At 42.6% G+C, this 14,326-nt stretch overlaps 1 protein-coding gene across 1 annotated transcript in view; it reads right to left on the bottom strand.

Moving 5' to 3' along the window:
• Positions 1-314: 314 nt before the first annotated feature.
• The window catches only part of ptpn22 (protein tyrosine phosphatase non-receptor type 22), a 30,635-nt gene continuing 16,623 nt past the window's right edge, over positions 315-14,326 (bottom strand). The window contains exons 9-24 of the mRNA XM_021616587.2: positions 13,907-13,973; positions 13,650-13,727; positions 9,994-10,086; positions 9,542-9,669; positions 8,591-9,345; positions 5,402-5,485; positions 5,069-5,302; positions 4,830-4,970; positions 4,564-4,632; positions 4,219-4,361; positions 3,073-3,100; positions 2,036-2,092; positions 1,707-1,813; positions 1,527-1,557; positions 1,342-1,428; positions 315-1,255 (exon numbers count right to left, since the gene is read on the bottom strand). Coding sequence (XP_021472262.2) covers positions 1,194-1,255; positions 1,342-1,428; positions 1,527-1,557; positions 1,707-1,813; positions 2,036-2,092; positions 3,073-3,100; positions 4,219-4,361; positions 4,564-4,632; positions 4,830-4,970; positions 5,069-5,302; positions 5,402-5,485; positions 8,591-9,345; positions 9,542-9,669; positions 9,994-10,086; positions 13,650-13,727; positions 13,907-13,973 — 2,164 coding nt within the window. The 3' untranslated portion in view covers positions 315-1,193. The remainder of the gene's footprint in view (positions 1,256-1,341; positions 1,429-1,526; positions 1,558-1,706; positions 1,814-2,035; positions 2,093-3,072; positions 3,101-4,218; positions 4,362-4,563; positions 4,633-4,829; positions 4,971-5,068; positions 5,303-5,401; positions 5,486-8,590; positions 9,346-9,541; positions 9,670-9,993; positions 10,087-13,649; positions 13,728-13,906; positions 13,974-14,326) is intronic.

Raw genomic sequence — 14,326 nt, 5'->3', positions numbered from 1 at the left:
TCTGAAAAGTCGAATGGCTAGTTATTGCGATTTGTTAAATAGATGGTTGTCATAGGTACTGAAATGAATTGGCAGCTACCTCCTGTTTCTTCTAACTTTTGTCAAATTCTATTGTGTCGTCTGCCTGATGACCAAGGCCTGCTATGTGTAATTTTAATACGAATAATTGTTGTTGATGTTTCTATTTCAATTAATTATTATCCATTTTATTTTTTTCATATAAAAGGTTTTTGGCTAAAACAAGTTACATTTATAGAATTCTGTTATTAAAAGTGAGATCATTCATGTGAATTGAGTAGAAAACAAAATGGAAGACAAACGTTTCTTGTATTTTTCAAAATAAATAATTGTATGTGTGCATTATGTATGAATTATCAGTGACATTACTTTTGTAAGCATTATAGATGAGAAAAGTGATCCTCAAATGGGTAAATTTAGAGCAGTATGTATTGTCTTTACTCTTTAAATTATAGCCCATGTAGAAAACACATCCACCAAGTTACAACAATGAATGTGATGTTTGCACAATACAGACCCGTCTGCTTATCTCACACCACCATGAAAAATAATACCAGTACAAATATATTACTCTTAAAAAAAGTTCATCACTCTGTACAGTCCAGGTGTAGATCTGGATTTTGTCTGGATCAGAAGGAGCCTATACAAACAATAACAAATAAACATCAGCATAGAAAAATATTTGGTAACATGTATTAAGTAACGTGTTACCAACTATTCAAAGTCCTTACTGTATTTATCAGGCAAAATAGCCAAAAGTAGCCCTCTAACATTCAACTCATCCTTCCATTCTTTCCATCCATCCTTTGCCTACAATTGATTGCATCCTTCCACCACATTTCAGAGGCACAAGTTCTCCCTTCAGGCACAGTTAAATAACTACAGTACGATCAATTTGTCATGAATAGCAGGTGCTCCAATTTAAAGCTAATCCGAGGTTGATCATTGGGCTGTGACAGCAGTTTGCAAGACCGTGTTCATGTCGTCTCAGAACACAGGGAGAAAGCTACATGATTCCCCATGTCTTCTTGGAATGATGCTCTTCCTTCACACTGTCAAAAGTTGTCTAGGGACCATCCCTAGTCCAGTTGAGTGGCTAGTAGCCACATGCAGGGTTCCAGCCCTGTGATCTGAGGACAGTGGCCAGACATATCCAGCTTTGTTGACTGGCTGTCTTACACCCACGTCTCAGGATGACTCCTTGGCCCTTTAGGCTTCCCAAAACGAGTCCCAAATCCTGGAAAGAACACAGACTGTTATGAAAATGTGTCCCATCACATTGTTGAAATTAGATTTGCATTGATGTGTCTGGTGAAGGCTTACCAAATGTGAACACTGATGATGAGGTGGAGGTACCATAAGGAGGAGATGGTCCAGAGTGGGTTGGTACTGGTGGAGGGGCAGACTTTGCTGTGGGAAGAATGTGTTACCATTTTAGCTGCTAGAGGTGGGTAATGTACTGTATGTTCCAGACAGCAGATCAATTTACGGATATACCTGTTACTTACGTTTCTGTCTGAGTTTGAATAACTTCAGGCTCTGAAAAAGAAAGACAGCTGGCTTTAAGTGACAAGACATACCCAGATAATAGCAGAGAATATTATTATTATAGAAACACCAGATCCTCTATTTCTAAAACAATAGATAAAGTCTGTGAGTTACTGTAATTCTATGTACATAGTCATTACCTTTGTTCTAGACAAGGCCTTCCCACTGTTTTTGTCTGATTTGTCTTCAGTAGTCCCAGTGCTGGTTGGGGTGCTGTTGTCCACAGGCTGCTGAAGCTTCATTTCAGCTAAGAAACAGTCATTAGATACAGTATGTGTCGCGGTGATGGAGACATTTTGTAAAAGTTGAATTCAATATCATCAAGAGTCAAGAGTAAATGGGAATAGGTTGGATCAGTGTGACTTAAATCCCCTTAATAAGGAGAGGTCATATTTACATGGGCCTGTGTTTTGTTAGTGAGAGTTGATACTTGTAATTGCTGGTCTACTCTCTGTGTGTTGCAACCTACCACTTCCTCCTAAAGCCACAACGGCTTGAGCAACCAGAGGAACAGTAGTCAGGGGCTCTGTAGAGAAAATGTAGACAGACAAATTGTAAAGTACTGTATGTTCTCTCAAACATCAGATAGATCAAGGAAGGACTACTTCTGACATTAGTTCTCATTATCATGTCATCAATTACAATCAGAGTAAGTAAGTAGCCTTGCACGAGCCAGAATGGCTCATAGGATAAAGGATCCTATAGAGCTAGCCAGCTTGTAGTCCTATAACCCAGAAATGAGTTACCTCTGGTTCGTTCAGCCATCCCTCTGTGAAACATTTATGGCGAAAGAATGGTGTTTTATTATTTATTATTATGAAGCCTTTGTGTTTTGTGTTTCATTAAATTGAATAAATGCTTCCAAATTCACATAAACAGATGGTAGCTGATGAAGATTCTCATGGAACAAAACGTATAAGATCTTCTAAGCCTGTGTTACCACAAAACTTCTATTCAACGTTTATCCAAAAACCCTCCAAAACGGCATTCATTTTCTCCATAGGCTTTGTACAACGAACCACGGCGGAATTAGTGCCTGCAAAAAGCAACATTACTACTTCTCGCTATATCCTGTTTGTGTCGCATGAGGTAGCTTGATATAAAAGTACACCACCCTGGACAGGACACTAGTCTATCGCAAGGCCTTACCCAATCTATCTCCGGAGACACATCGTGTTCCATTATTTAGTCTTGGGTACGACTCGGTGATCGAACTCCCAACCTTCCAATTTTAGGGCAGACACTAACCACAAGGCCACTGAGTGTGTACAGTGATGTTTTTCAGTGATTTCTATTAGTGCCTTTTATTGTGTGAGGGAGCAAAGCCAAGAACAACCATTTGATGTTGACTTTTTCCTTGTTAACATCAAACAGACGGATAAGCTGGTAGTAGAAGAAAAAACAAGGACAAAAACAGATGGCTTTTCTCAGTCACAGATGGCTTTTCTCAGTCACAGATGGCTTTTCTCAGTCACAGATGGCTTTTCTCAGTCACAGATGGCTTACCTGTCAGTGAACTCTTTTCGTGGACACTCTGAGGGAACAGTTTAGAGTGTTGTATTAATGTACTCATGTATTAACAACAATGGGAACATTTGAGCCATAGCATGAATCACGAGGAGAACAAAAACGGGCATTTAGTAAAGATCAGTTCATGACACAAAGGGGTGGGTGGCAGCATCCTGTACTAGCTAGATGTACCCATTAAATACACATGACACTAAGGGGTGTGTGGCAGCATCCTGTACTAGCTAGATGTACCCATTAAATACACATGACACTAAGGGGTGTGTGGCAGCATCCTGTACTAGCTAGATGTACCCATTAAATACACATGACACTAAGGGGTGTGTGGCAGCATCCTGTACTAGCTAGATGTACCCATTAAATACACATGACTCTAAGGGGTGGGTGGCAGCATCCTGTACTAGCTAGATGTACCCATTAAATACACATGACACTAAGGGGTGTGTGGCAGCATACTGTACTAGCTAGATGTACCCATTAAATACACATGACTCTAAGGGGTGGGTGGCAGCATCCTGTACTAGCTAGATGTACCCATTAAATACACATGACTCTAAGGGGTGGGTGGCAGCATCCTGTACTAGCTAGATGTACCCATTAAATACACATGACTCTAAGGGGTGGGTGGCAGCATCCTGTACTAGCTAGATGTACCCATTAAATACACATTACACTAAGGGTGTGTGGCAGCATCCTGTACTAGCTAGATGTACCCATTAAATACACATGACACTAAGGGGTGTGTGGCAGCATCCTGTACTAGCTAGATGTACCCATTAAATACACATGACACTAAGGGGTGTGTGGCAGCATCCTGTACTAGCTAGATGTACCCATTAAATACACATGACTCTAAGGGGTGTGTGGCAGCATCTTGTACTAGCTAGATGTACCCATTAAATACACATGACTCTAAGGGGTGGGTGGCAGCATCCTGTACTAGCTAGATGTACCCATTAAATACACATGACACTAAGAGTAAGAGTCTCTACTGACCATAGAAATTGAATTACTGGGGGATAGTACTATAATACATTCTAGAAGTATCATTTCGATGAGAGTGACTATCACACCTCCTTAAAGTCTTGACAGCTACAGCACCCAGAGTCTGTCAATGTCTGTTACCTTGCTCCGATTCATGATTCCATCCAGGAATCTTTCGGGTTGGGAGTTCCCTGCCCACTCTGAGGACGTACCAATCCTCTGCTGTGTGGATGTGGTCTGGCTGTTGCTCTGACTCTGCAGGCAGGGGGCACTGTTCTGATCAACTGCAATTACCCAAAAATTACAATGTCAGTTTAGTACTACACAGAGTAAATACATTGCCTTGATTGACACACACACAGAGCAGTTGACCTACTTTTAAATTATGTCTGGAGGATTAACATTTTGACAGTAGCCTAGTCCTAGGAGCACTATCAGGGTGAGGATGATGGTGGAGGCGGTGGTGATGAAGAGGCATGTGCTCACCTTCTTGAGTGACCAGGAAGAAGGATTCTGGGGTTCTCTCAGGTAGAGGGGGAGTCAGATTATCTGAGCCTTCACAATAAAAAACACGACAAATCAGTGAGGTTCTACCTGGAACCAAATGGGTTCTACCTGCAACCAAAAATGGTTGTTCAAAGGGTTTTCCTATGGGGGTAGCCAAAGAGGCTAGGTTCTAGATAATAAAATAATTAGAAGAGTGTATAGAAAAATAACATTGCAAACATAAAATGGGTGTTACTTTCTCTTACCTGGAGGTGAGAGAGAAGGGGCCAGAGGATAGGGAGGTGGAGGGGGAGGAGGAAGGTTTACTGATGTACAGGGAGCAGGAACAGAATATCTAACCGGGGGAGGCAATGTAACTGGGGGTGATACTGTATCCTGGGGTGACACTGTAAAGACAAAAAAGCCCAAAAAGACTGGGATAAACATCATCTGCACATGACATTCTCTACATTTTATCATACTGATTGTTTTGTGTGACAAATACCTGAGAGTGTTGTCATTTTTACTTTCAAGCTTTTGCTCCTCGTCCAAGACATCTTATCCACCGGAGTGTCCACTGAACGTCCAGACCACTCTCTCTCTTCTGACTTCTGGACCACCATCTCCACAGGGACTGAGAGGGAAGGGAAGACAGTAGTGCTCCTACCGGCATTGTTGGCCAACACAAAGGATTCTGGCGTTCTCTCTGGCAGTGGGGGGATAGGCGAGGGGGCACTCCCTTTGGGAGAAAATGAGGTAGAGAAAAAATGTGTTTGAATGCTTTTGTAGAAGAGCTTATGAAGAGTATTATGAGGGCCTTCAAAGGCCCACCACTCACCGTTCCCCCTGAGGGCTTCAGCTGCTGCATTAGGAGGGATGAGGACCTCTAACCTCTCAGGTTTAGAGATGTTATCAGGATGCTCTAAAGGGCACAGAAAGAGATTTAGTGACATAGTATATATATAGTACCTTAGGAAAGTACTCAGACCCCACTGTTTCTACATTTTGCTACGTTGCAGCCTTATTCTAACATGGATTAAATAAATAATAATCCTCAGCAATCTACACACAATACCATAATGACATCACAATACCTCATAATGACAAAGAAATACGTTATTTACATAAGTATTCAGACCTTTTGCTATGAGACTCGAAATTGAGCTCAGGTGCATCCTGTTTTCGTTGATCATCCTTGAGATGTTTCTACAACTTGATTGGATTCCACCTGTGGTAAATTCAATTGATTGGACATGATTTGGAAAAGCACACACCTGTCTACATAAGGTCCCACAGTTGACAGTACATGTCAGAGCAAAAACCAAGCCATGAGGTTGAAGGTATTGTCCGTAGAGCCCCGTGACAGGATTATGTCGAGGCAAAGATCTAGGGAAGGGTACCAAAAAATGTCTGCAGTATTGAAGGTCTCCAAGAACACATCCTTCTTAAATGGAAGAAGTCCGGATCCACCAAGACTCTTCCTAGATCTAGCCGCCTGGTCAAACTGAGCAATCGGGGGAGAAGGGCCTTGGTCAGGGAGGTTACCATGAACCTAATGGTCACTCTGACAGGACTGCAGAGTTCCTCTGTGGAGATGGGAAAACATTCCAGAAGGGCAACCATCTCTGCAGCACTCCACCAATCAGGCCTTTATGGCAGAGTGGCCAGACGGAAGCCACTCCTCAGTATAAGGCACATGACAGCCCGCTTGGAGTTTGCCAAAAGGCAACTAAAGACTCTCCGACCATGAGAAACAAGATTCTCTGGTCTGATGAAACCAAGATTGAACTCATTGGCCTGAATGCCAAGCGTCACGTCTGGGAGGAAACCTGGCACCACTCCTGCAGTGAAGCATGGTGATGGCAGCATCATGCTGTGGGGATGTTTGTCAGCGGCAGGGACTGGGAGACTAGCCAGGATTGAGGCAAAGATGAACGGAGCAAAGTACAAAGAGATCCTGCTCCAGAGCGCTCAGGAGCTCAGACTGGGGCAAAGGTTCACCTTTCCACAGGACAACGACCCTAAGCACACAGCCAAGACAACGCAGGAGTGGCTTCTGGACAATTTCTAAAATCTGTTTTTGCTTTGTCATTATGGGGTATTGTGTGTAGACTGATGAGGAAAAACAACTAATTTTATCTATTTTAGAATAGATATATGTGGAAAAAAGTTAAGGGGTCTGAATACTTTCCAAAGGCACTGAATATGTATATAGAGTACCAGTCAAACGTTTGGACACACCTAGTCATTCAAGGCTTTTTCTTTATTTTACAATCCTCTACATTGTAGCATAATAGTGAAGACATCAACACTATGAAATAACACATGGAATCATTAAGTAACCAAAAAACAAAATGAAATTATATTTTATATTTGAGATTCTTCAAAGTAGCCACTGTTTTCCTTGATGACAATTTTGCACACTCTTGGCATTGTCTCAACCAGCTTCACCTGGAATGCTCTTCCAACAGTCTTGAAGGAGTTCCCACATTCTGTATGTTGAGCACTTGTTAGCTGCTTTTCCTTCACTCTGCAGTCCAACTCATCACAATCCATCTCAATTGGTTTGAGGTCGGGGGATAGTGGAGGCCAGGCCATCTGATGCAGCACTCCATCACTATCCTTCTTGGTCAAATAGCTCTTACACAGCCTGGAGTTGTGTTGGGTCATTGTCCTGTTGAAAAACAAATCATAGTCCCACTAAGCCCAAAACAGATGGGAGGGTGTATCGCTGCAGAATGTTGTGGTAGTCATGCTGGTTAAGTGTGCCTTGAATTCTAAATAAATCACAGACAGTGTCACCAGCAAAGCACCCCCACACCATCACACCTCCTCCTCCATGCTTCACGGTGGGAACCACACAAGTAGAGGTCATCCGTTCACCTACTCTGCTTCTCACAAAGAAACGGCGGTTGGAACCAAAACTCAAATTTGACTCATCAAACCAAAGGGCAGATTTCCACTGGTCTAATGTCCTTTGCTCGTGTTTCTTGGCCCAAGCAAGTCTCTTCTTATTATTGGTGTCCTTTAGTAGTGGTTTCTTTGCAGTAATTCGACCATGAAGTCCTGATTCACGCAGTCTCCTCTGAACAATTGATGTTGAGATGTGTCTGTTACTTGAACTATGTGAAGCATTTCTTTGGGTTGCAATTTCTGAGGCTGGTAACTCTAATAAACTTATCCTCTGCAGCAGAGGTAACTCTGGGTCTTCTTTTCCTGTGGAGGTCCTAATGAGAGCCAGTTTCATCATCATAGCACTTGATGGTTCTTGTGACTGCACTTGAAGAAACTTTCAAAATTCTTGACTGACCTTCATGTCTTAAAGTAATGATGGACTGTTGTTTCACTTTGCTTATTTGAGCTGTACTTGCCATAATATGGACTTGGTATTTTACCAAATAGGACAACCTTCTGTATACCACCACTACCTTGTCACAAAACAACTGATTGGCTCAAACGCAGTAAGAAGGAAAGAAATTCCACAAATTAACTTTTAACAAGGCACACCTGTTAATTGAAATGCATTCCAGGTGACTACCTCACCTGGAAGAGGCATCATTACAGTCCCTGGTTCGAATACAAGCTGTATCACATCCGGCTGTGATTGGGAGTCCCATAGGGCAGCACACAATTGGCCCAGTGTCGGCCGGGGTAGGCCGTCATTGTAAATAAGATTTTGTTCTTAAGTGACTTGCCTAGTTAAATAAAGGTTAAATAAAAATAAAAAATGAAATGAAGCTATTTGAGAGAATGCCGAGAGAATGCCAAGAGTGTGCAAAGCTGTCATCAAGGCAAAAGGTGTAGAAAAAAGTAAAAGATTAAGAAAAACCCTTGGATGAGTAGGTGTGTCCAAACTTTTGACTCGTACTGTATATGTATATATAAATATATATGAGAGAGAGAGAGAGAGAGAGAGAGAGAGAGAGAGAGATGGGATATACCGGATTATCACGCTATAAAGCCAACTATGCACTCTCAAATTCTTCATTGATCTAAAAGAGTAAGCATACAGCAACACAACATTCACCTGTTCCAGCAGCCAGTACATATGATTCAGGGGTTCTCTCAGGTAATGGAGGTGGACTGTCTTCATCCGAGAAAGCTACAAGCGCACCTGCGGCAGCGTTTGTGATGACAAGGGCTGGCAGTTCCATCGCCTGGTCTTTAAGAGTTATACTTGAACCATTGAAACAGGGGTTCTCTGTCAACTTGCTCAGAGGAGCCAGCTCCTCCTCATTATCAGCACCTCTGGGAGCCTCAGCAGCCAGGGGTGAGGTCATTGAAGAGTCAGGTAAAACATAGAGGTCCTCCACAGTGAGACAGAGGGGGTTGGAGATGGAAACTGGTGGTACCAGTTGGGTGATCTCTCCATCACTCTCCACCTTCTTTTGCTCCATGGCTCTCTGACAGAATTCCTGAGTCATGAGTGCCTGAGAGGTTATGATGGGGATGCGGAGACTGGGCTCTTGTCTCAGGGCCTGGCTGGTGGGCAATGTATCGGGCTTTGTCGGTAGTGGGTATGGTGGTCTCTGGTTCATGGACATGCTATTAGTCTGTGTCTGTAGGGGTTGTGGTTTCTGGTTAATAGTCTGTGTTGGTAGGGAGTTTGGTCTCTGCTGTTCGCTCTGCCTGTCCCTGGCTCTCAGGGCATTGAGGATGACTGAGGGGGAGCACATAGCCGAGTCAAACAGTGGGTCACCATCATGCACCGCTGCTGAGGCAGAGAAGGCCACTGGTAAGACGTGATTGGATATCCCATCAGGTTCCTCCCTATCTGGGTGCCTGCAACACAATATGAGTTATTTAGTCATTTTATTGAAGAGGCCAGTGGAGGCATTTCTCTCTCTGTGTGAGAAAGTGTATGGGTTATTATGACATATTTTTCTACAGAGATATGCATCAAGGTTTGAAGCAACCATCATTGAAAAAAGCTTTCATTGTCAGATCTATGGTTGATGGGGAAAAGCCTTTACTGTACCTGCGCTCTGTCTGTGGTTCCATTTGATGCTGTGGCTCAGGTTCTGGTTCCTGTTCAGCTTCAGACGCCTCGCTGAGGTCAGAGAGCTCACTGTCACTGGCTGTAGGGGGTGAGGGGTCCGCTGGCACCTAAACAGTTCAACAGAATCACACACTTACTCATTCACCCTCTGAGAAAGTATCTACATACGACACAGATCACTGGCCTTAGTTTATGTGCCTATGTTGCTCTGTTCCAGTGCCTGTTGCTACCACATCACCAAACAGCCAGTGGTTCCCCTAGCCAGAGTCTCTGTGTGTGTTTGAGATTACACAACAGTCGCACTGCGCAGAATCATTGATCTACAAATCACCTTGCATCCCAACTTACTACTCATTATGTGATCAATATTGGTGATTCTGCACCTCATCTTGATATAACTGTTCCCCGTCAAAACATGCTGTCTGTCTCACCTCCTCTGTACAGGAAGGCTGTGCTGGTGCCATGGACTGCAGATACTTCTCAAACAGGAACTTGATGGTTCTGTACACCAGCTCGTACTGTTCCTGTAGTCACACACAAAACCAGTTATTTTAGTGTTAGATGCCATGTCAGTTGCCCTGGCCTGTTGCAAGAGAACTGTCCTGCAATCCAGGAAATGTAAAACGACTTAATAAAGGTTTCTGAAGTTTGTAATTGCCACCTTAAAATGTCAGAATTGATTGGTGCCAGACGATGGTCAGATACAGCTTTGTGATAAAAATGTCTCAGAGGCCTGTCACACAGTGTGTATGTACTGTACACTGAGTGTACAAAACATTAGGAACACCTGCTCTTTCCATGAGAGACTGACCAGATGAATCCAGCTGAATGCTATAATCTCTATAATCCCACCTCAACGTCAACTCAATCAGTGTAGATGAAGTGGAGGAGACAGTCTCAAAAAAAACTACTAAAGGACACCAATAAGAATAAGAGACTTGATTGGGCAAAGAAACACGAGCAATGGACATTAGACCAGTGGAAATCTGTCTGATGAGTCAAATTTGAGATTTTTGGTTCCAACCGCCGTGTCTTTGTGAGACACAGAGTACGTGAACGGATGATCTCTGCATGTGTGCTTCCCACCATGAAGCATGGAGGAGGTGGTATGATGGTGTGGGGGTGCTTTGCTGGTGACACTGTCTGTGATTTATTTAGAATTCAAGGCACACTTAACCAGCATGTCTACCACAGCATTCTGCAGCGATACGGCATCCCATCTGGTTTGCGCTTAGTGGGACTATAATTTGTTTTTCAACAGGACAATGACCCAACACACCTCCAGGCTGTGTAAGGGCTATTTGACCAGGAAGGATAGTGATGGAGTGCTGCATCAGATAACTTGGCCTCCACAATCACCCGACCTCAACCCAAATGATAGGGTTTGGGATGAGTTGGACTGCAGAGTCAAGGAAAAGCAGCAAACAAGTCCTCAGCTGGTTGAGAGAATGCCAAGAGTGTACAAAGCTGTCATCAAGGCAAAGGGTGAAGAATCTAATTTGTTTAACACTTTTTTGGTTACTACATGATTCCATATGTGTTATTTCATATGTTTAACCACTTCATTATTATTCTACAATGTAGAAAATAGTAAAAATAAAGAAAAACCCTTGAATGATTAGGTGTGTCCAAACATTTTACTGGTACTGTAAGTATTCACACCGTTTTGCTATGACACTGATGAGTTCTAAACTTTAAATATTGTTAACTATCAGGTATCCTATTTAAATATTGAGTGCCATAGTCTAGTTTGTACACCATAAGTTAATAGTTATCTGTAGGGGGAATGTATTGAGTAAAGTAAAGGCAATCACATGTGGCAGGCACTGATAAGGGTGGATAGATGTGGTTTAGTGAGGAATGGGGCCGAGGTCAGGTCAGGTCACTTTAAGGGAGAAGGAATAGTTTATTGCCCACATCACTTAATTTCCTGCCTAGCAATAAAGATGTAGCATTTAGAGAGAAGGAGGACATCGCCCAAATTGGGGGTATACATACTACCTTGGGGAAAATATGTCTTATGCAGCTGTATGACCCAATGGGTGAATAAACGTGAATTAACTTGGTTTAAGCTTTACTAATCGTCCATGAGTTTTACTAGGTTAATTTAGACCATAACAACACTAAATTACGTTAATGTGCATCCAATTTCCTTTTATCGCCACCTGTCTATATAAGGTCTCACAGTTGACAGGGCATGTCAGAGCAGAAACTATACCATGAAGTCCAAGGAACCGTGGATCTCAGAGATAGAATTGTGATGAGGCATATATCTGGGAAAGGGTATAAAACAAGTTCTAGAGTGTTGAAAGCTTCCAAGAGCACCGTGGTCTCCATCATTGGGAAATTGAAAAAATGTGGAACTACCCAGATGCCTATTTGTCTGTCCGACCAAACGGAGCAACCCGGGAAAGTAGGACCTTGGTCAGGGAGGTGATCAAGAACCCAATGACTACTCTGACAGAACTATAGAGTTCCTTGGCTGAGATGGGAGAACCTGCCAGAAGGACAAGTCTCTGCAGCACTTCACCAACCTGGGCTTTATGGGAGAGTGGCCAGACGGAAGCCACTAAAGAGAAAAAGGCTCATGACAGCACGCATGAAGTTTGCAAAAAGGCATGTGAAAGACTCTGAAAGCATAAGGCATACGATTCTGCGGTCTGATGAGACAAAAATGTAACTCTTTGGCCTGAATGCATAGCCCATCTAACACCATCTCTACCGTGAAGCTTGGTGGTGGTAGCATCATGCTATGGGGATGCTTTTCAGTGGCAGGAACTTGGAGACTGGTAAGGATAGAGGGAACAATGAATGGAGCCAAATACAGGAAAATTCTTGATGAGAACCTGCTTCAGAGTGCAAGCGACAAGCATTCAGCATTCAGCCAAATCAACACTGGAATGACTTCAGAGCAAGAATATGAAAGTCCTTGAGTGGTTCAGCCAAAGCCCAGACTTGAATCTCATTGAAAATCTGTGTAAAGACCTGAAGATTGCTGTTCACCGCTGCTCCCCATCTAACTTAACAGAGCTTGAGGAAATTTGCAAGGAATAATGGGAGAAAATCCCAAAATCCAGATGTGCAAAGCTGATACAGACATACCCAACATGACTCAAAGCTGATACAGACATACCCAACATGACTCAAAGCTGATACAGACATTCCCAACATGACTCAAAGCTGATACAGACATACCCAACATGACTCAAAGCTGATACAGACATACCCAACATGACTCAAAGCTGATACAGACATTCCCAACATGACTCAAAGCTGATACAGACATACCAAACATGACTCAAAGCTGATACAGACATACCCAACATGACTCAAAGCTGATACAGACATTCCCAACATGACTCAAAGCTGATACAGACATACCCAACATGACTCACAGCTGATACAGACATACCAAACATGACTCAAAGCTGATACAGACATACCCAACATGACTCAAAGCAGATACAGACATACCAAACATGACTCAAAGCTGATACAGACAAACCCAACATGACTCAAAGCTGATACAGACATACCCAACATGACTCAAAGCTGATACAGACATATCCAACATGACTCAAAGCTGATACAGACATACCCAACATGACTCAAAGCTGATACAGACATACCCAACATGACTCAAAGCTGATACAGACATACCCAACATGACTCAAAGCTGATACAGACATACCCAACATGACTCAAAGCTGATACAGACTTTCCCAACATGACTCACAGCTGATACAGACAAACCCAACATGACTCAAAGCTGATACAGACATTCCCAACATGACTCAAAGCTGATACAGACATACCCAACATGACTCAAAGCTGATACAGACATACCCAACATGACTCAAAGCTGTAATCACCGCAAAAGGTGCTTCTACAAAGTACTGACTCAGTGGTGTGAATACTTATGATTTAACCAAACATTTTTAAGACATGTTTTCACTTTGTCATTATGGTGTATTGTGTGAATATGTGTGGGAACATTTTTGATGTAATCCATTTTGAATTCAGGCTACAAAATAAATCAAGGAATAAATAAATCAAGAGGCATGAATACTTTCTGAAGGCACTTTACCTTGGTCTGAACCACAGAAGGCCTCTGTGTTCTCATGTCCTGAACCAGGTCATAGATGCTGAAGTCTTCTTTGAGCAGCTGGAAATAAACACAAAGGCACTCAATGACGATCAGTAAGGTGACTGAACACACATACAGTTACAGATACGGTAGCTTTTAGTACAGCACAACATAGATACAGTAGTCTTTGATCCTCTGCTCACACTCGGGTTCGGAGGAGATGGTACGGTACAGGGTAGGGCAGGTACAGTTCTCACCTGTGTTTTCACCAGGTTCCAGGTGTAGTCGATGGCACACAGTGCTCCTGTTCTTCCACAGCCAGCACTGCATGGACAAACAGGCAGAACAGGGTCAACAGAAAATACACTACACTAATTAAGAAGAACAAACAATTACATTATATAAATACAAAATCTCCTTTCACTTAGCATGCTCCTGGCCCACACTAAGAGACAGAGACTGTAATATATAGACACTATATATATATATATATACGTATATATATATACAAAATTATATACAGTGCCTTGCGAAAGTATTCGGCCCCCTTGAACTTTGCGACCTTTTGCCACATTTCAGGCTTCAAACATATAGATATAAAACTGTATTTTTTTGTGAAGAATCAACAACAAGTGGGACACAATCATGAAGTGGAACGACATTTATTAGATATTTCA

This window comes from Oncorhynchus mykiss, chromosome 9, assembly GCF_013265735.2.
Source record: "Oncorhynchus mykiss isolate Arlee chromosome 9, USDA_OmykA_1.1, whole genome shotgun sequence".
NCBI classification, from domain to species: domain Eukaryota; kingdom Metazoa; phylum Chordata; class Actinopteri; order Salmoniformes; family Salmonidae; genus Oncorhynchus; species Oncorhynchus mykiss.
This window is presented reverse-complemented; position numbering and strand designations above follow the sequence as displayed.